Source organism: Neopsephotus bourkii, unplaced genomic scaffold (assembly GCF_033783945.1).
Source record: "Neopsephotus bourkii isolate Nb327-2 ecotype Australia unplaced genomic scaffold, CSIRO-AGI_Nbou_v1 NB_1637, whole genome shotgun sequence".
Taxonomy (NCBI): domain Eukaryota; kingdom Metazoa; phylum Chordata; class Aves; order Psittaciformes; family Psittacidae; genus Neopsephotus; species Neopsephotus bourkii.
In genome coordinates this window covers 8,038,257-8,061,410 of record NW_026902112.1, presented here as the reverse complement: position 1 = coordinate 8,061,410, position 23,154 = coordinate 8,038,257, and the positions used below count along the sequence as shown (strand labels likewise).

The window sequence follows — 23,154 nt, the reverse complement described above, 5'->3', positions numbered from 1 at the left end:
TCTGTGATTAGCACAGATTGAAGTACTCATTAGAAAACGTACACCTTAAATATAACTATTTCTGATGTTCATGCCTTGAAAACCAAGGTTTTGTTTTAAACAGCCCTTGTTCTTTATTTCCTTATAATAAGCTTTCTGTGTATTGTTTGATTCTGATGTTACCTCATGATGTTCAAGCACCAGTTAGCCTTTAGACAACTACAGATGCGAATAATGCATAAAGCGAGCCTCTCTTTTTGCTCTGCAGGGTCACCCTGGAATGCCTGGGTTCTCAGGGGCTCCTGGAAACCCTGGTCCACCTGTAAGTTGCTCTGGGACAAAGACTGGGCAAGCTGGTATACTGCGAGGCATCCCTGCCTATACCAGGGGGTTGGAACTGGATGATCTTAAGGCCGTGTGCAACCCAAACCATTCTATGATTCTATGGTCCTGTACTTTCCTTTGTAAAGGTTGTTGCAAGCTCCGTGTGGAAGAAAGGGCCATTCCCATCTGTCTGTGCATTGCATTTGCATTTTCCAGTGGGTTCCTAATGGTCCCCTGAGTGTCATAGTTCCCCACTCATGGTAACTGTTATTTAATACATCAGCCACTTTTCACTGATTGCTTCAACACACTCTGTAAATTGATGTTAATCTTCACTCTCTCTATACAAGACAATGATGATGAAATCTCTTCCACAGGGACTACTTAGTATGTGTATAGGTGTTTTCTTATATGTGGAATAAGTTGGCAGACTAAAACTAGCAGATCTTAAGAGTATTATATTTCTCAATTTTACATAGTGGTATGAGACTGGATTTTCTCCATTTTTCGTATCCTGCAGTTTGCTTTTGAATTAAAAGGCCTTTTACATGTGTTCCTCTCCATCACAGTCATCCTCATTCCTCGCTCTAGTCTTTTCACTAAAACAACTGTGCTTATTCATATTTAAAAAGGGATTACAGTGCAGGAGCAGGGCTGAAATAACTTGGCTGTCCTGGTTTTGATATCACTGCTTACACCCTCCAAGAGCCAGGACTTTTCCTGAGTGAAGGAATTTTCTTTCCAAACTGCTTTCCTTTGCCCGCACTCATCACTACTCATATTGCTGCTTACAGTGCAGTTTGGCTCTGCCATGCTGAGGGTGTGCAGCCTTCATCTGTTCTGGGGATCAGCACAGTCTCTTCAAAGCTGAATTTATATTTCACTGACTAAATGACAGGAAGTACCAGAAAAGAGGATTAGATTAAAATCCTGTTTTCATACTGCAGCAGTGCCTAAAGGATGCTGAATGCTTTGCCACTGGCACAACCTGTGGACCTCTTTTTGCACTCCTGTGAGCACTATTTTAAGACAAGCTAATAACACAGGCACATTTATTGTGTCTGTATTAACCTCATACTGCCACAGCCATAGGGTTGTTCCAGTCAGATTGAAACACAATTGTCCCATGAGACCCTCTAGCCAAAAGAAATGTGCAAGGTGAAACCAAGCCTGTCAAAGCAGACCTCAGTGTGGTGTTCCTCAGATACTTTTTCTTCAGCTTTTGCTGGCTTTTCACTTTGCATTGCTCTGTGGCTCCAGCAGTTTGCCTGCTGTAAAGCGTGCTTAAAACTGCTCTTCAGAGTTATTTTTACATCACAAGATAGGCTTTTTCCTATTTGTCCCCTATTTTCAGAAGGAAGGGCCAGGACCAGACTCAAATATCTGACTATTTCTGACTCTGGGGGCTGATTCAATGCAGAGGTTGGCACTGCTTTTCTGTGATGAATGATGGAATGAATGCTGAACTGAGTGAACTTCAGTGTTGCCAGCTGTGGTAGGGAGTGTGTTGACAACTGTACAAAATGTGTTAATCACATTGTTTCTGTTTAATTTTATTTAGGGCCCAGATGGAGCACCAGGACCAATAGGACCAGCAGGAAACCCAGGAGACATAGTAAGCTCTAAGTTGTGTGCTTCACCACCTTCAGCTGTATTTAGCTTTTAGAAGTAAAGCTGAGCTGGAAACCATATAATGTCCTTTGAAACCTCCTAAAACATTTAGCCTGAATCAACTCTATGCCTGCAAGTAGGACCTCCACAAATAACCACAGATTACTCTGGTCCTGTAGTTTTGTTTACTCATCAAATGAAATTCCATATTAGCCAGATTATAATCCAGCCCATGGGACCTCTAATGAGGTTTCTGTACCTCTTATCTGACTTTCTTTGCTATTAACATCTCTTCATCTCTAGAAACGGATGACTAAATGTGATAGGATGCTTCATGACCCAAACCAAGACTTGAACTCCGTGTGGAGATTGTGAAAATGAAACCAGCAACTAAAGATACAAAGAAAAGCAAAAAGGGATGTCACAGCACAGACTGCTAAGATGCAAGGACCTGAGAACATTCCCTGGCACCACTGAAAATACTAGTACAGATAAAACACTTGAGAAGTCGATGAAGAATTTTTCTATCACTCTTCCATTTGAAGGGTTCTCAGATGCTACTTTATGGATACCATGGATCCTACTTTATGGATACCATAACTACTTTATGGTAATGCATCAGAAAACCCTAGGAGGGACAAGTAATCTGATGTTAACTTCAGTTAGGAAAGGAAAAAAATGAACCTTCCGTGAATAGCCCATGCTGTTGAGCTGGAACTGTTTAAGGCTCTGTAATTCTGTGATTAATTTCTAGAACAGGGTTTCCTAATGAGCAAGGTACTTTTTGCAGATCCATTTCAACCTGAACTTCATCGTAAGTGAACAGTGATGGTCCTTCTGATGGCTGATATGAAATCAGTGAGCAGTCTCAATAATGCGGGCAGAGACTACATGGAAAGGGTGGCTGAAATTCCCTTTCTATTCGTGATCAAGTTGAGACACTGTGAAAGACCTGGGGTGCTACGGTCCTGTCCTGTAAAGGGATTTTTTGGGACTGTTAGCAAAGAGCTCCTTATAACTACTGATTTGATAGGTATAAAATACGGATCTTTTACTGCTTGGCTGGACACCTCATGCAGGAAGTTAGGGATTAAATATTAAATATAATAATACATCAGAAAAAAACAAAACCAGTGATTTCAGCGGTTTCTCCATCTGTAACAACTCGTAACTAATACTGGGTGTTTCACATGGAAAGAAAGCCCTCCGATGTAAACTAGAAGGAATCCAAGGAACTTCATACTATGTGACATGGGCTGCAAGACCTGCTTCTCACAGCTGTCCATTGTCAAACTCTGTATTTGATAGATCTTCAACAGATGGGAGCATCTGAACAGCTTGCCTTGACCCACAGTGTTTGTTTTCTTTCCAGGGTAAAGATGGCCCTCCAGGTCCACAGGGCCCACCGGGCTTGCCTGGACTTCCAGTGAGTGCTATTCAGCTCCTTCTAGTTTAGTATTTTATAGATTTAAACACATAGGTATGTAAAACACATAGGTGTGTAAAACAAAGACGTGACATTTTTGAGGTGCTTTGAAAGCTATGTATACCTGTAGTGGCATCTGTCAAGTTGATGCTATGCCCTTGGTCCAGGACAGCGTAAATGTTGTATTTGATCACTTCAAAGCTAAGTGTTAATTCCCAGCATGAATCAGGTCTGTTCCTCATCTGCCTCTTAATTGGAAGAAATACTCTTTAAATTCAGAGCACATAAATCAACTAATAACTCCATTGTAAGGGCACAAAAATCAGAGATTAGAATACTATCTTTATGCAAATTCAGTCAAAATAATTCCTTTGAAATAACTCAAGATCAAGTGCATCTTGGGCATAGACTTTTCTCTTCTGGAAAGTGTATTAGTACAGTATTTGTTGGGGGTTTTGTTTAATCTGTTATACAGATTGGGGCAGAGCTATTTCTAGTGCAAAGCAGCCTAGCTGAATGAAGATAATGGCATTCTAATGATTTAGAACAGCTCTCCATAGAATCCTGTTTTAAGCTGTTGGAGTGCTCACCTTGCTGAGAAGGAGGAAATCCCTTAGACTATCCATACTGGAAAAGGCAACAGTTTGTGCTGTTACAATGGTGTGTTGAGGAGAGGTATATGGCTGAGCTATAGAAATAGGATAGGTTTTAGAGGGGTAGGCAAACTTAAGTATGCCATGTCGAAGCAGAATTGTCACTGTAAATGCTCCTTATCAACCCCTTCCTTATACCCTGTTTTGCATTTCATTCACAGGGCATTGCTGGGAATGATGGCAAGGATGGCAAGCCAGGATCTCTTGGGGAACCGGTAATGTAATGCAAAACTGTTTTGCTCAGGCAATCAGAGCCTGCATCCAGTTATTGTTTTTGGAGCTGCTGTCTATGAATTCCTGAGGGAGGGCAGGGAGCCTGTTTGCACATCTTCTTTTAACACCAGGACTAAATTGTCTTGAGCGATTTTTATAAGAGTCACACACTTGCAATCTTGAAAAGAAACTGGGTTCTTTTACTTTTACAGCTACCATAAATACACTAAAACTTAGTGATTCCACTTTTACAGCTATGGTAAATATTGTAGAGGAAGAAGGTTTCCTGGTGCCATTAAACCTAGTGATCCATTTTTTAAGTAGAAAATTATGGGGCATAGAAAGTTTAGAGGAGGTGTCCTTAAAGAAGCCTTTTCTCAACACTTCTGTTGTCCAGCATGAGAGGGTTTATATTTTACTTTCTCTGCTTAGTCTGTAGTTGTGTTTGCTGAGGGGAAAACAGCTGAGCCATGAAGTTGTTAGCCAAAAGGAACTGTTAATAAATTGGGCAATGAAAGTTATTCCTTGCAACTGTTTTTGTTACATGAAGAATATGCTTCCAGTATCCAGCATTGCCAGCCTCTTTCTATGACTTGTCAGACAGGAGTTATTGGTTCTGGGAAGAGCCAAGCTCCCAGTCATTAGGACAATGGGTTCATGTGCTTGTCACAGCAATTTCAGACAGTTGTGTGCTTGCGTTGAAACACCTGATTTCTACATGTAGATGCTGATTTTTGTATGCTGTAGGTATTGGTACAGTTCTGTGCATTACCTGTCATTAAAACACTGAAAAGGGGCACCAATCCAAATGTGTAAGCTACCTTTGAACCTCAAAGGCTGTGTTTGTGGTAGTGCAGGTAGGGGTATGTATGAGCATGTGTCACTACTGTCTTTCTTGCATGCTCAGACTCCAGCACTGCTGGAGAAACCCTGGGCAATCACAGTCCTCAGTGCTGTTAAATCTAAGGGAGAAGAGTGAGAGGTTTCCAACAACAGAGAGCTGGACCTGAGATTCTCCTAACATGAATGTGATTGTTTCCCATAGGGAAAGCCTGGAGAACCAGGTCTTCCAGGCCAGGAGGGTGCCAGAGGCTTACCAGTAAGTACTGATCTGAAGGGCTCAATCGAGTCTCTTCTATACTGTAGTTGGGAAGCTTTTGGTTGCCAGATGAGCTCCTTTACTGATGCAGACACATAACCAAAGAGCTGGTCTGCCTGCAAATAGTCATGGCATTGTGACTGAACAAATAAATAAATGAACACAAGAAAAATCAAACACAGGCATTTCCATGTCCTTTACAACTGGAGAACAGTAGGGACCTTATCTAGAAGTTGAATCACATAACTTCGTAGCACCTCTTCTAACAGAAAGCATAGCCACAGCTGTAGCCCTTATGTTCCGTTATGTGTCCTCTGAAAGGATGGGAACAATGAAAGTTAGGGTTAAATAATTTATTAGCTGCTTACACCAGGAATAGACACACTATAGTCTTGGTCTTGCAGCCTAAGGAGCTATAGAAAGCTCCTCCTGTGATGTAGCCCTTCCTAATCACTCCCTGGGACATGGCAGTTCCATGCTGACCAGTCCACTGTAATCTTAGGCAAAATTGGGAAGCATATTAAGTGAACATTCAAGATAAAGTTTTCTTAGTATTTCATGCATCACAGTAATAGATAACTATTGATTTGATTCTCTTTTGTAGGGTTTCAAAGGACAAAGAGGAGATACAGGTCCACCAGGACCCCGGGTAAGTAATGTATTCCTCATGCATGATCCTTTGGAGAAAGGCTGTTTTCAACCATGAGCCACATGCCCATGGCATAAAATCACAGCAGCTGGCTTCATTCCTCTGCTGAAGTTGTGATTCCAGGTAAGATGATGCTGATGGTAGAGCTGAGTCCTCTGGTGCTCCCCTTGAGATAGTCCTTTGTGAGGAATTTTCAGGGATGCTCCCATACCACATTCCTCTGGTACAGATGCTGGCATATACAAGGTGAGGAGCCCTACTGCACTTGTTGGAGAAGTATCAGCACTCCTCCAAAAATGCCTAAGTGCAAAATAAGTTCAGAAACAAAACTTCTAGTAATGAGTATAGAAATGTCTCTAGTCCTTTTACTTAGTTGCTTGTAGATCATAACCCTCAAAACTCAAAGCCCAAAACTTCCTGCTTGAAGTGTTGATGCCCTCTCTGTTCTGAGTGAAACAGCACTAAAAGCTCCTTGGTGTACGAAGCGGATACAAATCTGACTATTCTTCTGCCTAATTCTGGCTTTTTACAGAGAAATAACATGCTCTGCTTGCAGGAGCTTAGCTGAAATATCTCGTGCTGGAGTTCCTCATTATGGTAGTTTCTATATCAGGAATGGGTTGGTGTCTTCATGACTGCACAAGCAGTAGCAGATATTCTGGAAAGCAATGTACTGCCTTGTGCATCATTTACAGAAGATGCTTCTGAGTAATGTTCATGACTTGTGTGTCACATACGATGAACGAGGCTCCTGCTGGTTTTAGAAAAGCTTTCCTGGAGCTCAGTCCAATATTGCAGAAACCCCTTGACTCTTTCAGTGGTGTTACTGGTCTGCCTTTGACCTCGAGCTGAAATCTCTTTCCTTTCTGCTGAATTACAGGGGGAACCAGGTGTGACAGGTCCTGCTGGTCGTGAGGGGCCACCAGGAAAGGATGTAAGTGTACCATTTCAAACATAAAATAATATCCTTCTCCCTGACAAATGAAGATTTTAATTCATAGTGACCCTGACCTAACCCAGCTGCAGAAACTGCAATAAAGGGTGAATTATTGCAGCAGTGCACAGGGAATGATTTGTGCAAAGACCATGAGGGTAACAAAGAATTTGAAGGCCTTTGTCACTGCTCAGCTGCTGGCACTTAAATATCAGCTATGTCTTTGGAAAAGCAGAGAAAGCTGCATTGTTTGAATCCCAGGCTATGCCACATAACCATGGAGCTGCTTTCTGCCACCCTTCTCTTAGCAGTGCTTCAGCCTACAGGTCCCACTGGGCCAGATTCTGTCACACTTCCTCTACAGAAGCTGAGCCTTACTGAGTGTAGCTCCATTGAAATCTGTGAAATACCTATGGAATAAGAAGATGCTGCTCAGATGGAAGAGAGATGGTACAAACAGATCCTGACAGTACTGGGGTCAGATGCAGTCACGTAACACAGTAATGGGAGAGTGCAGCTGACGTGGGATCCTGCAGCAGTTTCTGAGCAATGTGCCATTGCCATAGGACTTGGGGAAGTGGTTTCTCACTTGCACTTCCTTGTACCACTGGAAAACTGTTGTGCTGTAGTTGATAGTCTACAAAGTCAAATGGAAGATAGACCTAAGGAAACCCTTCAGAGAAGATAGAAGCAGGTCTGAAGCCTCCCTCAAGAGAGAACATAATGGTCAATTCTTGAGAAGTACTTATGAAATCCAGCTTCAAGATAACCTGATAATAATGGGTCTGCCTGTAATCAGACAGTATTCAGTGATAGATACTGAAAATTCAAGGTAGTGAGACTCCTTTAATACTAATTTGTGTGCAGTGTGATTTAATAAGAATATTTTCAAATGCTTATTTGATTGCCTGCATGTCAGATCTTTCTTACTCACTAGAATACTGTTCTTCACTTCAGGGTGATACTGGTCCCATAGGACCACAGGGGCCTCGAGGACCCAGGGGGCAGCCGGTGAGTTTTCTCTCCTGACAAGACATTTCTGGAGGTACATTGTGTGTAGTGGGAATGTCCTGCAGTCCAGACTTCTGGTTTGGAAGAAGGCTTCAGCAAGATTCTTTGGTAATATGGTCTAGTGTGAAGCATCCCTGCCCATGCCAGGGGGTTGGAACTGAATGATCTTAAGGTCCTTTCCAACTCAAACCATTCTGAGATTCTATGATTAAAACACATCACTTACTTTCAGAAAGACAAAGCAGACTGACATTGCTAGAAAGTGATGCAGACTTGGTGCAATGGAGTGATGACTAGATGGGAAGAGCAGTTTAATGGATTTTGCCAGGACTGCAGTGTCAGAAGTGCTTATATTCCAGTCCTGGCTCTGGCATCTCACTTGCTTCTCACATGGCCTCAGTTTTTGAAGTCAGACACTAATTGTAAGTGCCCAGGTTGAGATATGTGGGATCCAGTTGTGACATTATTCATTTTTGTAATGTTTTCTGTATTTTTTCTGTGAAAAACCCAAGCCCCAACAGAATTTTAGGAATAATATTGTTTAATTAAACACCTGTAGAGTTTAATTACAACTTCAGTGGAGAAACTGCACTTTAGTTGACATTTCAGAAAGTGTCAATTGGGATGGCTGAAAAATTACTTTCGTTACTCTCACTGGCTTTTCAGTTGTCTTGTTCCAAATTTGAATGCAGGTCTCTAATGATAAATTTTGAATTTAATTTGAATGCTGAACCCAGGCACATCCTTAATATGTTGCAATCGGTGATTTATTTTTCCTCCTAGCAAGACCTGCTAGTGAGACAGATTCTACAACATAATCAGGGCAAAAATGCTGATTCAGCCAGCAATGCCAGGAGCTGGAGCAGTAAGTCCCTCTGAGCTGTAGGGTAGGAGTTTAAATAAGATTGCAGGAACATATGGAGAGCTCCTGTGTCTACTTTGTAGTTTATCTCATTATTCCTGTACTGCTGGCATCACTCGCTAACGTGTCATGCCCCTGCACACTAGCAATGGATAAAAAGATTTGAGGAGACATAAATCATCATAACTTCAGTGCACATTTTTCTTTGGAGAAGAGATACCTGGGAGTTTGCATGTTGGAGAGCAGAGTAACAGTTTCTCCTGATTTTCCTCTGCTTTGTTTCTCAATGACCCATCCCTGGCAGTGTTCAAGGGCAGGTAAGACAGGGCTTGTAGCAACTTGCTCTAGTGTAAGGTATCCCTGTCCATGACAGGGGGTTGGAACTGGATGAGCCTTAATGTCCCTTCCAACACAAACCAGTCTGTGATTAATAACAAGGATGAGGCATGATTTTGAATATTGCCAGTATAAGGGGTGGTCTTTATGCCCAGCTCCAATGCAGGGAAAAACATCTCTGTATGGTGAGTTGGGAGGAGAGAAGAGCAGGCTGCAGAATTTCATCTCACCAATTTTAGTTAGTGTAGGTGGTCAGCTCAGCTACTTTGATAAGGAACAATGGGAAATGGGTCTTCTTAAAGGACAGTTTAGCTCATTCTGAGTTGTCTGGTGCCAGGCAAGTATCAAATGCCTCAGGGTTTTCGAATAAATATTTTTCTCCATTCCCCAAAAGAGGGAAAGCCTGAGATGATTAAAAATAGGTGCCTGGCCTCTGGGCCCTGATTCAAATGGTAGCCCTGAGAAGAGGATGGCTGTTTGCATGATCTACCTCAGTCACTGGAGAGAAGAGGTTTTCTGATACAGGAAGGTGCTGGGGGATATAGAGATAATCATCAGCTAGTGCAGGATCTTTAATATTGATCAGTGAGTAGCCAGCAGGTGCTTCAAACATGGACTAAAGCGGCTTGTCTGACCACTGGTGGCTTATAGCAGCCATAATGGGTGGTTCCAACCACCCAGAAAGATGCTGCATATGATAGCAATAAGGGTGAAGAATAGGAGGAGGAATGATGATTTGATTACCTTCAAACTAGGGTTTTGGGTCCCACATATCTCAGTTTTTGCTCTGAGATGGGCTCACTCATGCCATCAGGAGTGCAGAAGCTGCAAGGTCAATTGGAAATAAGCATTCCCTATTCCGCAGTCTGCCAAGAGAGGAGGTTGGACAATGGTAAAGAAATTCCTTCTGATGTAGCAATAGGTGCATGTTTTTAATTGTAGTACGTATTACTTTGATAACCTTTTTCTTTATCACATAGGGCAAGAATGGGTCACCTGGATCTGCAGGAGAACCTGGCCCAGCAGGTAACCCAGTAAGTACCAAGAAAGGAAACTCATGCAGCAAGCAGTTATGTCAAGGAGAGGTGACTGATAAAGTAAGGATGGAGTGGTTATGCATAGGTGCTCACCATCCCTGAGCTTTCCATGTCTGAAAATCACTGACTGACCATGACACTGGAGGGGGATTGCTGGACAGAGCCTTGGGAGACATTGTCTAGTGTGAGACATCCCTGCCCATGGCAGGGGGTTGGAAGTAGATGATCTTTCCAAGGTCCTTTCCAACACAAGCCATTCTGTGATTCTATGATTCTATATTCCTGGAACTGAGCTGCTGACTGGGTCATCATTTTTCCCAGCAGAAGTTCAGTGTTCACACACACAAAAAAGGGAAAAAATTGATTACCTGATGTGGAAAAGAAAAAAAAAAAAAAGAAAGATTGGCACGCCTCATCTTCACCAGTACATTTGATTTTGCCAAGCAGAGAGTGTGCAGCCAGCAGAGTTGTCACAAGGAAGGAGAGGGCCTCGGGGAGATGGCAGACTGCCACTGAGGAATAGCAGCAGCAGAATAATCCTCCCCAGGCACTTGGGGAAAGAGCAGACAGTGGGTAGTAAACCAAGATCACGAAGCAGAATGAAGTCTCCCCGGGGCCATCCTGTGTGGAAGAACAGCATGATAATGAAGAGCTGTAAGGAGGACAGCGAAGAATTGGTTTTGTTTTGATTTGTTCTGGTTTTTTCTCTGTTCTTCTTCTGAAATTGTTCAGGATTCAGCAAATCCATGCAAATGTACCTCTGTGTCCAGTAGCACCTACTGCAGCACAGGCCTCTTCCCTCTCTCCATCTACTTACCCATTACAGCTTGCTGGGCTGTTAGATTCAGACAGGAATAAAGGCATAGCAAGAGAAACCTGAAAAATCACAGCAGGATTTCAGCCTTCTTTGTGGCCCTTGAAATGCCACAAAGCAACGTCAACCTTGCCACAGACTTGTGCCCTGAGCATGTATTGCTGTGCTGCAGGGATGTCTCCTCCTAAGTGGTGACAGAGAAGCCAACACCTTTCTGCATGGAGTGGTGGTAACTCACATAGTGCAGGTGGGGCAGGACGGGTGTCGTCTCACAGCCCTTCTGCAGCCAAGAATAAGTGCTACAGCTTTTCTCCTTGACACAGCTTCTTCTTACCTTCCTTGGGACTACTGCCATTGCTTCTTACCCTGTGGATCCCTGGATCCCTGCTGTTGCCTTTTCAATCTTCATTTGTTCTTCTCATCATGCTCACCCTGCTCCGATTTCCTGTTAGTGCTTTTTAGCTTTCTGTGTCTTTACCAGGCCACTTTGGATTTGGGATACCCTGTGAGTGCCAAATGAGGGTTATGTTTTAATCACCATCATGTTATCACATTACCTATGCAGCCAGTTAGTGACCTAGGGAGCTTCCTGCACACACACAGAACTACAGCAGTCTCTGCTCCAGAGGATTTAGAGTCCAAAAATAACATAGGAAATTGAAAAAGGATAAAGTCAGATGGATGAGAAAGGAGAAACAATGGGACAGTGCTGGTCAGCAGAACAGACAGCCATCTCCATCAGTATCATTCTCTGTCATTAAAATAAATCCTCTCCCTTTCATAAAGCTTATTATGGGAAGTATTTTCTTGTGCTGTACATGAATCCATTTATTTCCAGCCTTGTCTGCAAACACACCAATTTGTTTCACAGTGTGACAAGCCCGTATGTTATTTGGAAAAAGAAAAAAGGAGAAGCAGGAAAGGTTATCACAGCAATCAGGGTTTCTTTTCCACCTTCACCATTGCTGACTTGTAATGAGAAGGTAAAACCTGCCAGGAGCCTTCCCCTTTTGCATCTGCTATTTGACAGTTCCTATCCCAGTCTACAGTGCATTCATGCTTAACACTGCATGCAGCAATGCTGCCCAGCCCCTGAAATCTCCTTGGGCTGATCGCAATCCCAAAAGCCCTGTGCTTTGTGCCTGTCCGTTGGTGCTCACTTTACACAAGACAGGCTTAAAATAGAGACAAGATTTACTCTAAGAAGAAAAAAAGGGACATGTTTTGAATTCGGCGGCTAGGGGCAAAGCTGTGAAAGAAAAGGTTAAAATAAGAGTAAAAAAACTTTATCAGAAGTGTATGTGAAATGGTCCTGTATCATGAACTGCCATTTAAGCTGCCTTGATCTATAAGAATAAGCAATACTTGGTAGGATATCGCAAGAGATAAGGCAGACCTGTTTTAAATTGAATCTGGAAATAAAAGCTGTCTCTTGCTTGTATTCCCATGTTTGAGGAGAATGACCACTTCACTGTTTCCCTGTCATTGCCCATCACAGTATTTCCACTCTGTAACATCACCTTATAAACCATGCCAGGCTGGAACAGCCACTGAACACACCTCCTGTCACTTCCATAAGTGTCACTTCATTTTCATCTTTTCAACAGGGACCCCACATAGCTTATTAATAATGCAAGCATATGGTGTTTGCAGTCTGCTTTCCTAAGTGACTTTGTTCTTCCTTTCCTTGTCAGTTTTGGGAATCCTGCTGCTACAGTGAAATTTCCCAGTTCCAATATACCTGTAAATGCATGCTCTGGAAAAGAGATGTTGGAGAAACTATAGTGTCTGTCTCATTTCTGTCCTAAGGGTCCCAAAGGAAATAAAGGAGAAAGTGGCAGCCCAGGACTACCTGGCTTCATAGGACCCCGAGGACCACCTGTAAGTATGTCTGGGCATGGATTAGACCCATCAGACCTGCTTTTAAGTGTTACATTGATGAAGATGTGACATGATCATCTTTAATGAGGTAAAAACACATAAGCAGGAGATGAGGTGATCCTGAAGCCATACATTTTTGCTTCCAAAGGAAACTGGACTGCAAAACCAGCATTTACATATAGCCAAACATCCTTAATCTCATTTACTGACCTGGTATCTGTCAGTCAGCACTGATGATGTGTGCATTTATTGGAGTCTTTCAATAGTGGACTTAATATGGGTATGGCATATTTTGGTTCTCAGACTATATCTCTCCGTGAACCCTAAAAGAGATAAATGGGGAAATTTTAAGTGTGGATAATAATACAGGTATTTCTGATATTTGCTATTCCAAGCAAAACTCCTTTGTTACCAGCAATGGAGGTACATTGCAATTAAAGCATTCCTGTATCTCCCAAACTGATCTACAGTAATAATTACACACCTGGAAAGACTGCAGCCTTGAATTCCTGGCTCTTTGCCCTTCCAAGGCAAGTAAAATATGTTTCACTGCACTAGAAGTATGGAAAGGGTGAATGTTAGGTAAATAGTTTTGTTCTTAGCTCTGTTGTGACTTACAATGAGATTTAAAAGGTTTTCATGTGAATCTGGCAGAATGGAATCTTCCACAGGATGATTCTGTTTTCTTTGTTCATTTTTTTATGATTGGAAAGGGAGTTTTGTGATGAAAAGAAGAGAAAGAAATATTTCCCTGGAAAATTATTTTAAAGCAGCAAATGTGATGGCCATTTAAAACTGAAGTGGCCCAAAGGAATGCTCGAGTGAGTGTGATGCTGCCTGATTTGGAGCTGATGTGATCACACATCTGTGACTGCTTACATTACTCATGCATACATCTATAGATGTAAGCTTTGTCAAAGATGTTCTATGTGTTACCAGCTTATGGGGAAAAACACCCCCTGCATGCACATTACAGATACAATCGTGTGTGGGTTGCAGCAGTGTTCCAATATCTGAAGAATGCTGGAGAGGGACTCTTCCTCAGAGACTGTACTGATAGGGCAGGGAGTAATGGGTTCAAGCTTAAATAGGGGAGATTTAGGTTAGGTGTCAGGCAGAAATGCTTCCCTGTGAAGGTGCTGAGGCACTGGCACAGGTTGCCCAGAAAAGCTGTGGCTGCCCCATCCCTGGCAGTGTTCAAGGCCAGGTAGGACTGAGCTTGGATCAACCTGCTCTAGTGGAAGGTATCCCTGCCCATGGCAGGGGATTGGAACTGGATGAGCTTTAATGTCCTTTCCAACACAAAGGATTCTCTGATTCTATGAGTCTTTCCATTCATGCTATGGGAAAGTGGGCAGAATTTTGTCAGCAACTGGTTTCATGTTTGTTTTGCTTCATCAGTGCTCTTCGGGAAAGCAGTGACATTGATTTCATTGGAAGGCTAAAATTCAAACTGTATTGGTTAATTATCTCATAAATGCAGAGTATAGAAAAAAAATCCTAATAATTGTTCAAATTGAGGTTTTTTAATACAGTTCTGAAATGCAGGCAAACTTTCAGGCTCAAACTTGCTTTATCATGGACTCAGTACGCATTACCTCAGCTAGTATAATACAAGATGATACCTCTACTTACAAAATTGATTTCCTTTACATGTTATGGGTGTAACACTGACAATGCTTAAGCTAAACCAGCCCAAGTAAAGTGTGTGAAGCTTTATGAAATGTCTCTAAGAAAGGGGAACAAAATATACTGAAAGAAGGAGCACACTTTCAATGAAACATCTGTCCTGCACTCATCTGGTTTGATATAAATTCCTGTTATTTACACTTACACAGTGTGCAGCTTTACTAAAAAATCTTTCTAAATAACAGGATGCGTCTTTCCAGGAATGACCTATAGCGGCGGGTTAAGGATAAATCATCCAAACATGCTGCTCTGTAGCAAAAAGCTTACCTCTAAACACAAAGCAAGACTGGTAGTTATTAGGTAGGGCTTTCTTTGTTCCAACTCTTTGCAATGGGTGCTAAATGAATTCTCTGTATCTCTCAGGGAGAACCAGGAGAGAAGGGTCCTCCTGGAAAAGAGGTAAGTTAAATTCCCAATTGTTTCAAAGTAAGGATGGTGTTTTGGGTCTAAAACATCAAGAATGTGGCCTGGGTTGCAACGAATTCATTTTTTTTCTTGAATAGTTGATATTTGAGAGCAAATGGGGAGCTCTCTCTGTGGGACTGACACAGAAATAAGCTTTCCCCAGGTCACAAAAATCACTGCAAAGGCATGTGCTTTATTATTTACTGTTATTATGTATAGCTCTTTAAATCTCACCCTTATTTTGTTGTAGGGTGCACCAGGGAAAACAGGGGAAACTGGCTCCAAAGGAGAGAGGGTAGGTTGGAGAATATTATTAGTTATTTCATTAGGTTGAAATAAAGGGAGCTATTTTGACTTAGGGGAAGGGGTCATTCAGGAGAGAAATGCGTCCTGTAGGGACCTTTCACTCTTCCCACCCTCCCAGCCCTCTCTTTAATCATTCTATGTCAGTAATAATTTGTGGATCATTTGTAATGCACCAGATGTTGTATTCAGTAACTTTGCCAGCTCAGCTGTTCCTGTTTCGCTGTGCTTGGAAGTGGGAAGTTTGCCTTTTATTTTGTGGTGGTAATGCTGTTTGGTTTTCACTTCAGGGAGAGCCAGGAATCAAAGGTGAAAAAGGCCCTCAAGGAGAAAAAGGCCCTCCAGGTGATCCTGGGATACCTGGTCACAAAGGCCATCCAGGACTGATGGGTCCCCACGGACCCCCAGGAGACACTGGGCAAGTTGGACCTCCTGGTCCTCCAGGGCAACCAGGATTTCCAGGACCAAGGGTAAGATTGACAGAGAAGGGCTTTGTACAGTATGTGTATCACATATACGGCATGTGATCAGAAAAGTATATAAGATTACAGTAAGGCTCATAGGAACCAGAGCAAGTGTGTGTTAGGACAGGGAGGCACTGTTTTCATCTCTTGATAACTACAGTACATCTCAGGGAAGTGTCGTGGAGATTGAACTTCATGAGAGCTAAGCAATATCAGCCTATAGCCAGAGCAGACATTCCTTGACATCTTATACCCCTAAAAGCCTAAATCAGATTCTTGTTACTATGGTCATGGGTCTGAAAAAGCTTTTTTCTATAATGATTTTAAGCATTAAGCATTTCATACGGAGACCTTGTGCCTTCCCCTCCTGCTGGTTGTTATGAGAGACAGAACGCTGAGCTGTGGAAAGGTCACTGCTCTATTCCTGGAAATCCTGGAGCCAGCTCATCAGAATTCAAAAAATCCTATTTTACTTTAATATTCTCTCTCTTTTTTTTTTTTGTCTCTAACGGGAAAGAATCTCACTACTGAGACTGCCTTAGGGTAATGTATGTAGAAGAATGAGAAATACTACCAACATTAGTGAAGCCGTTATGCCCATCCTGAGGATGAATTTGAGATCATCTCAGAGGGAAATAAAGAGTGAAATAATCTCTGCTGTAAAAACTGGGTAAATTTTAGACAAAGCATTTCTTTGTTTGTCTCAACAACATAGCGATTTAATGAAATCCAGTGATGATTATAGGCACTTGGTGCAACTAATAAAGTTAAAACTTGAAAAGATAATTTATACGCCTTCAAAGTACATTCCATAATTGTGTTTGATGGGATATTCACTAAGAGCCATCACAAATGGTTAGTGCTTAATGACAGAATTGTTTCTTTTGTCACCAACAAACATATCTTTTTCTCATGCAAAATTTGCATTGTGAAAAAGTCAGCAAGTAGACCAACTCTATACTTCTCAGCAATATATTACTGATTGAAACTGAAATGTTTCTGTTTAATAAAAGCTACATTTCTTAATGAAGAGTAATTTCTGATTCAGAAGACCTCACTAGGTCTTTATAAACATAAAGGACACAGGCTGCATTGTATGTTAAAAGGATAGGTGTGAGGGAAAAACACTTTCATGCAAGTAACTCATACACGAAAGAATACAACCTATTTTTGAAACTGGAAGAAATTCAAAGAATAGTTTAAGCCAAAAAATATATATTTCAAGTGAAGCATCCCACTTTACAATTTACAGAGGAAAGCATTTGATCTTGCTGTTTCAAAATGGTTTATTTTTTATGTATAGCTGCATCTTTTCTTTTGAGTTTATGCAAAGACAAAGGTCTGGTTACCCTAAAACTACTTTTTTATCTTACTAGAAAGCCCCAACCTGGAAAATTCTGCTTCCACCTACCAAAACTGCTTTCATTGTGTTTTTTTCAGTTGCATCATCCAGACTTGTTCACATTACTGTGAGTTCTGACAGCTATTACAGCAACATCAAACAAAAGAGTTGAGAGTGAGGCTGAAAGAGGCTGGGTAGGGGACCAAGGCCAGGCAGCCACATCCCCCATCTCCCTTCAACAGCCTGTAATCAGGCAGAACCTTGTACTCTGTACTCATTTAGAATAGGTATCACACACATAAACTGGTTGTTGTTCCCTGAGGTAAAACATCCAGTGTGAGTGTTTATAGCAAGTCTAGATAACCCACCTTAACTACCTTGGGGGCACGCATGCTTCTCTCTGCAAGGAAATGTGCAGTGCTGAAGAAGGAGGTAGGCTTTCTATTATGATCTAGTAGGGCAGAGGACATCTCCTGATTTGATTTCTACCGCTTCTCCTATTAGGCTTCAGGAGGGAGATTTTCTCTAGGAAGGAGATGGGGCCAGTGCCCAACTATGCCTCTGACCAGGCTCCCTGCTTACATCACTGATCCCATGGCTTGCCAGCAGATTGGGAATTGTGAATGTTTTGAGTTCCTTTGCGTGCATCTTTCAGAGAGTCCCTATAGTCCTATGTGTGCTGTGGGTAATGAAATGCAACCCACTAAACCCATTATGGAGGGCTTAATTCGCACATCCCCTGGTTGTGATTATGTCTTGCTGTTGCTGTCATTATTACTCCCTAGGGGGAGCCCCCATCTCTAGAGACTTTGAGAAGGCTCATCCAGGAGGAGTTAGACAAGCAGCTTGATGGTAAGTAATCAGCTCTGGGAATCCTGAAAATGTATCTGAGAGTGTGAAAGACACTTTCCATAGCTGTGGTGGCACCTGCTTATGGAGGGCAATGTTGCAACAAGCCTGACTGGAAGGAGGAATGTGTAAAATGGAATGTGCTTAGCAAGCTTTACCATTCCCCAAGCTTGATGTTCCAAGCAATAGCACAGGGGTTTTCTCCCTTATTCAGCCCAAGGCCATTGCCTGTGCTAAGCACCTCATGTCTTTTTGCTACCAAAACAGCTTTGCTGCGGACACATTCCTGCAGATGCCCAGGAATTATAATGAGGCAGTAGCACAAGAGAAGATACAAATTCAAACAGATTAATTTGGGGACCTGGAAGGGAAAGTAATTGTAGTAGAGCATAAACTTGCTTTTGAGATCCCAGCTGGAGGAGAAATGTTCTGATTTCTGGATGTGACACTCATCAATGTGAGAAAAGGAGGCAGAATGGATATGGGCTGCTGCTCCTCTCAAAGCAGATGAATTGCAGGCTGCTACTGACCCCATCTACAGTGAAACACAGAGCTGCATTGCTTCTTGAAGAAGCTGACACGTAGCTGCAGGCATTTTCCTCCATGCTGAAGATCATAGTTCAATGGAGTGATTTATTTCAAGGGTTTTATTTACACACTCTCACACTTCAAGTTCCATGCCAATCTAAAAGCATTCAAGCTAGTGGATCAATGAAAGGCAGATAGAAAATCCTTCTCTGTTCTGTCGGATGTTTTTGTGATGCTGAGTATGTCTTAAGAGCTCTCTAGGCTGTTCAGGGTCTTAATATGGAAGTGGCAAGCAATGCGCCTGCTTGGAAATTGGAGAATATGCTGACACAGGGAGCTGCCTTAGTTACAGTTTCTGACTTCACAGCCAGAGATGGGTACATTAGCTTTAACCCCACATGTGTTACAGCCCAGAATAAGGAAAGTAAGCTTTCTCCTTACAAAGCAGCCATGTAGTATCTTTTTCTGTGTAGCAGAAGCAGTGGAAATAGGCTTTTCTTTTCAGAGCACCAATGATTCCAGTTCAACACAAATCCACTGGCTGCACAGCTAAAGGAGGAGACATTTCAGATCGTTGGTGAACAAGGAGCAGAGGATGAGAGAAGTGTTTAGGGTTAAGTATGAACTCTAGTAGAAGCTTAAAGTTATTGAGAAATTAGGTTTAATTAATATAGAGAGGGTCATGGAGTCACCATCATGGCTTATGGGGAAGGATTGCACAGGGGCAACAAATGGGTGGCCCTGAAAAATTGACCTGTGACAGTACTTGGACTTTATGGGGTGACTGGTTCTGTCTCTTCATCTCTTAAGAGCACTGATCTTCTAGTCTAACAAACCCATTTCCCACTCTTCACAGCAAAGTTAGCCTATCTCCTGGCTCAGATACAGCCTGCACATGTCAAAGTGTCCCATGGGAGACCAGGACCTCCTGGTCCTCCTGGGAAGGAAGGACTCCCAGGAAGAACTGGCCCTCCAGGAGAGCCTGGCCGGCCTGGACAGATTGGGTCTGAAGGGCCACCTGGACCTATTGGTCCCAAAGGTAAGAGAAATTTGGTGTGTTTGGGCAGTGTGATAAAGGGATATGTCCACTGCACTTTGGCATCAACATCTCCTTTTAGTAGCATCTAAGTGCTCCTTAGATGGATGACCTTGAAGCAGTCTCAGTCTGTTGAACCAGAGGTGGTGAATGCGATCAGCGGGGCATGTCTTCATTCCCACTTAATGTCCATCTCTGAGGACTGGCCATAATTAGGAACTATGTTTAGCAAATATATTGGCTTCAGTGTGGATGAAAGACCAGTGGTAGTAGTATTAAATTCTGCTCATCAGTTCATTGTTTTTCTTTCCCTCTCTATAGGAGAAAGAGGAGCAAAGGGTGATAAAGGAGACACTGGTGTTGGCCAGCGAGGAGAAATAGGTCCTCCAGGAATTCCAGGTGTGTTTATTCAGACAATCCCATTGCTCAGAACATCTCTCAGAACTGCTACAAGGGCACAGATCTCTTCTATGTTAGAACCATAGAATCACAGAATGGTTTGGGTTGGAAAGGACCTTAAGATAATTCAGTTCCAACCCCCCAGCCATGGGCAGGGACACCTCACACTAGGCCATTTTGCCCAAGGCTCTGTCCAGCCTGGCCTAGATCACTGTCAGGGATGGAGCATTCACCACTTCTCTGAGCAATGTGTGCCAGTGCCTCATCACCCTGACAATAAAGAACTTCCTTATATCTAGCCTGAACTTCACCTGTTTAAGTTTGAACCCATCACCTCTTGTCCTATCACTAAAATCCCTGATGAAAAGTCCCCTCTCCAGCATCTGTATGCTGGATACAGTCAGTCAGGATAACATAAACATGACGTACATCATTTCGGTAGAAAGTGGCCCAAGGGGTAGAAATATATCACTAGCATCATATTTAGCCACCTTTATTTCCTTGGATTGATTGACAGGTATAATGATCCATCTCAGTAACAGGTTAACTGGCCTTTTGGACAAATCCAGAGTGAAGCTTTAATTACTAGATACACTGTGCAGAGTCCTATCTGCCCTTGCCAGAATCTTGTTGTGACCAAGCTGAACCCAGAGATTCAGGCAGCTTCAGATGGTGTAAGAGGTCATCTCTAACACCTGTGTTTCAGGCACACAGCTTGTGCTTTACCTTTGCTGACAAAGAAGCAGCAAATGTATTTTGTCTCTAATTTGAAATTAGGAACCATTGATCAGTTTTGCCTTCACCCTGCTTTATTTGGGGAGGAAACTATGGGAAGCCTTTGTAAATCCATGGTCTGAGTTTGCCATTCTAGCCCTGTATTTCCTTAAAATGACAATGGACCCAGTATGCTTTGTATGAATGAGCTATGTCCCAAAGCTGGCTCTTGCCTCAAGCTTTCCCATCCTCACCACCTCTCTATGAGGACTATATGTTGTTAGGTAGCTGCACAGCTTCAACATGGAAGAACAGCTATACCGGAGCTGTGCAGCCCAAAGATGCTACAGGAGGTGGAAATCTTTCTTTCAGATGAGATACACTTGTCCTTGTAGATACATGCCAGCCAGACCCATATCTGTGGAAAGTGATGTCTGCATCCCTGTTTGGCTTCAAAGCCATCTCCTGTGATGCTACGTTGCTGATTACTGCACCCTGCAAATATCACTCACAAAAGGGCATTTTGGTTTTGTTTTAGGTCTCCCAGGGGAGCCTGGCTATGCCAAAGATGGGATGCCAGGACCACCAGGACCTCAAGGTGAAGCTGGTATGCCTGGTCTCAAGGGTCCACAAGGACCTCCGGGAGCTAATGGACAGTGTGACCCCACTCAATGTGCTTACTATGCAAGCCTGGCTGCCAGACCTGTCAATGTCAAAGGGCCGTAGCGTGCAGGGATTACTCCCAGACTTGTCTTTGAAACTTGAATTCATCCCACCTGCCAAGAGCTGTCAGACGCCTTCAACTGTGTTTCTTTCATAGGAGGCCTTCTAAAGCCAACAAATGCTGCCGGTCGGTCAGATTATTTTTATGAATTATAATAATAATTATTATTATTATCTTTGATGTGATATGTGAATTTGTTTTTTGTTTACTCTAGCATCAGGGCATATTAAAACATTAAAAATAAGTGGATTTTCCTCTTTTGAAGAGCATATAATACCAATGCATTGTGTAGCTGTTTATGCAAAACCATTCCAATGTCAACATCTTCGTTATTTTAGTTATCTCTTTCCAAAGCTTTCCCCCTCACGCTTGAAACTGCAATCAAATCCTGTATTCTATGGCATTAACTGTGAGACACAGGTTGATCACAGGCTTGTTGGTGCTTTTTGCCTTCCACATGGAGGGGAGGAAGGTAAAGCCATGCCAAAGCTGGAAAAGAGGTCTCCAGTACATTCACCTCACAATGGACAGTTAGGAGCTGCCAGTGTGTTTCCCAGAAGATCCTTATTAAATGTAATGTTCTTCTGCCCATAAGTGAATCTGTATCCTATTGGAGATATTTGTAATGGGACCATGTGTGATCTCACACTAAGGCCTGAAGAGACCACAGAGATGATATAAACCTCCTCACTGCTCCCTGTGCAAGAACTTCAATACTCAGAGGGTTTAGTCCTACCAGATGGAGCTTAAATTCCTTCTTTCAGGGAGATTCATCTGCAAAAAGCTTCCATGGTGTCCCCTATCAGCTCAGGGATGCCAAATCCCCTGTTCATTGTCAGCGCACACACCGCTCCCTTCCACTGCTTCACCCAAAAATCAGCCAGAGCAGCACAGGAAGACCCCTGGTGTTAATCTCAGGAAGCCAAGTGTGACCCAACTTGCCATTTTGAATGACCCACTACAATAATTAGGCACTATGATTTTTTAGAGGGTAGGTAAAGAATTGCAGGCTGGTTGAGGAGGAGGTTGGTCTCTGATGGGAGAGTCAGAGCAAAGAGGTTTTGAGAAACCTGGAGGAAACTGTGTTTGAGGGCAAAAGCAATACATCAGACCCACATCCTTTTACCCTGTCAGCTAATTGCCAAAATCAACATGAGAATGCAGAGAAAGTAAAGAGGGGATGGAGTCTGAAAAGCCCAGATTTATGGGCCAGCCAACAAAGCAGCTGCAGCTTCAAAACTCTTCTGTACAAAGCAGTTTGTAGTGAGAGATGAGAGCAATGAACCTGACACAGGCATTTAGTGCTGAATGTGTCTGGAAATCTCATCAGGTCTTTTGGAGACAGCAGAGAGGCACCCTGCCCTGCTGGCACATTCATATGGCGTGGTGCTTCCAAGCTGGCTAAGCCAAGCAGAAGCCACAGATGTCTGTAACCATCCCAGAGTCAGACCCTGAGGCTAAAGCCCAGATATAACAGTTTGCCAGCCTTGGAGTCTTTTTTTTCACCCAGTAGCAGATAAAATTTGCCTCTTTACTGAAAAATGAAATAACATGTTTTCATGCGAGGGTTAAACAAAGTCTTTACTGTGTAGCTCTTAATGGTGCTATTTTTGCTATTTCCTGTGCAAATAAACTCTTTGATTTGATTTTACTGTGTTTCTTGCTATGGAAAGACCAATCAAAGTGAAAATATGATGTGAAAAGCTTGCTGCTTTCAAATAAATCTCAATGATATATCTGTTACTGTACTGCATCTTAGGTCAGCTTGCTGTATTTCAGTACTAAGCAAGTCTGTTGGTCACAGCACCCTTTTTCCTAGTCCAGTCTGAATGAGATTTCATCACTCCAGTGGTGAGGTAAAGCAAGGATTGC

At 42.6% G+C, this 23,154-nt stretch overlaps 1 protein-coding gene across 4 annotated transcripts in view; it reads left to right on the top strand.

Moving 5' to 3' along the window:
• Positions 1 to 22,933, top strand: part of COL22A1 (collagen type XXII alpha 1 chain) — a 221,721-nt gene extending 198,788 nt beyond the window's left edge. For 2 of the 4 annotated variants that reach the window (XM_061374148.1, XM_061374149.1), the window contains 17 exons: positions 248 to 301; positions 1,865 to 1,918; positions 3,287 to 3,340; positions 4,155 to 4,208; positions 5,252 to 5,305; positions 5,910 to 5,954; positions 6,835 to 6,888; positions 7,846 to 7,899; positions 10,078 to 10,131; positions 12,758 to 12,829; positions 14,882 to 14,917; positions 15,174 to 15,218; positions 15,517 to 15,696; positions 17,818 to 17,884; positions 19,266 to 19,448; positions 19,767 to 19,844; positions 21,097 to 22,933. In XM_061374148.1, coding sequence (XP_061230132.1) covers positions 248 to 301; positions 1,865 to 1,918; positions 3,287 to 3,340; positions 4,155 to 4,208; positions 5,252 to 5,305; positions 5,910 to 5,954; positions 6,835 to 6,888; positions 7,846 to 7,899; positions 10,078 to 10,131; positions 12,758 to 12,829; positions 14,882 to 14,917; positions 15,174 to 15,218; positions 15,517 to 15,696; positions 17,818 to 17,884; positions 19,266 to 19,448; positions 19,767 to 19,844; positions 21,097 to 21,284 — 1,326 coding nt within the window. In that variant the 3' untranslated portion in view covers positions 21,285 to 22,933. Of the gene's footprint in view, positions 1 to 247; positions 302 to 1,864; positions 1,919 to 3,286; positions 3,341 to 4,154; positions 4,209 to 5,251; positions 5,306 to 5,909; positions 5,955 to 6,834; positions 6,889 to 7,845; positions 7,900 to 10,077; positions 10,132 to 12,642; positions 12,830 to 14,881; positions 14,918 to 15,173; positions 15,219 to 15,516; positions 15,697 to 17,817; positions 17,885 to 19,265; positions 19,449 to 19,766; positions 19,845 to 21,096 lie in introns of those variants that run through there. The other 2 variants (XR_009728580.1, XM_061374150.1) reach the window with 2 other exon arrangements.
• Positions 22,934 to 23,154: the final 221 nt, after the last annotated feature.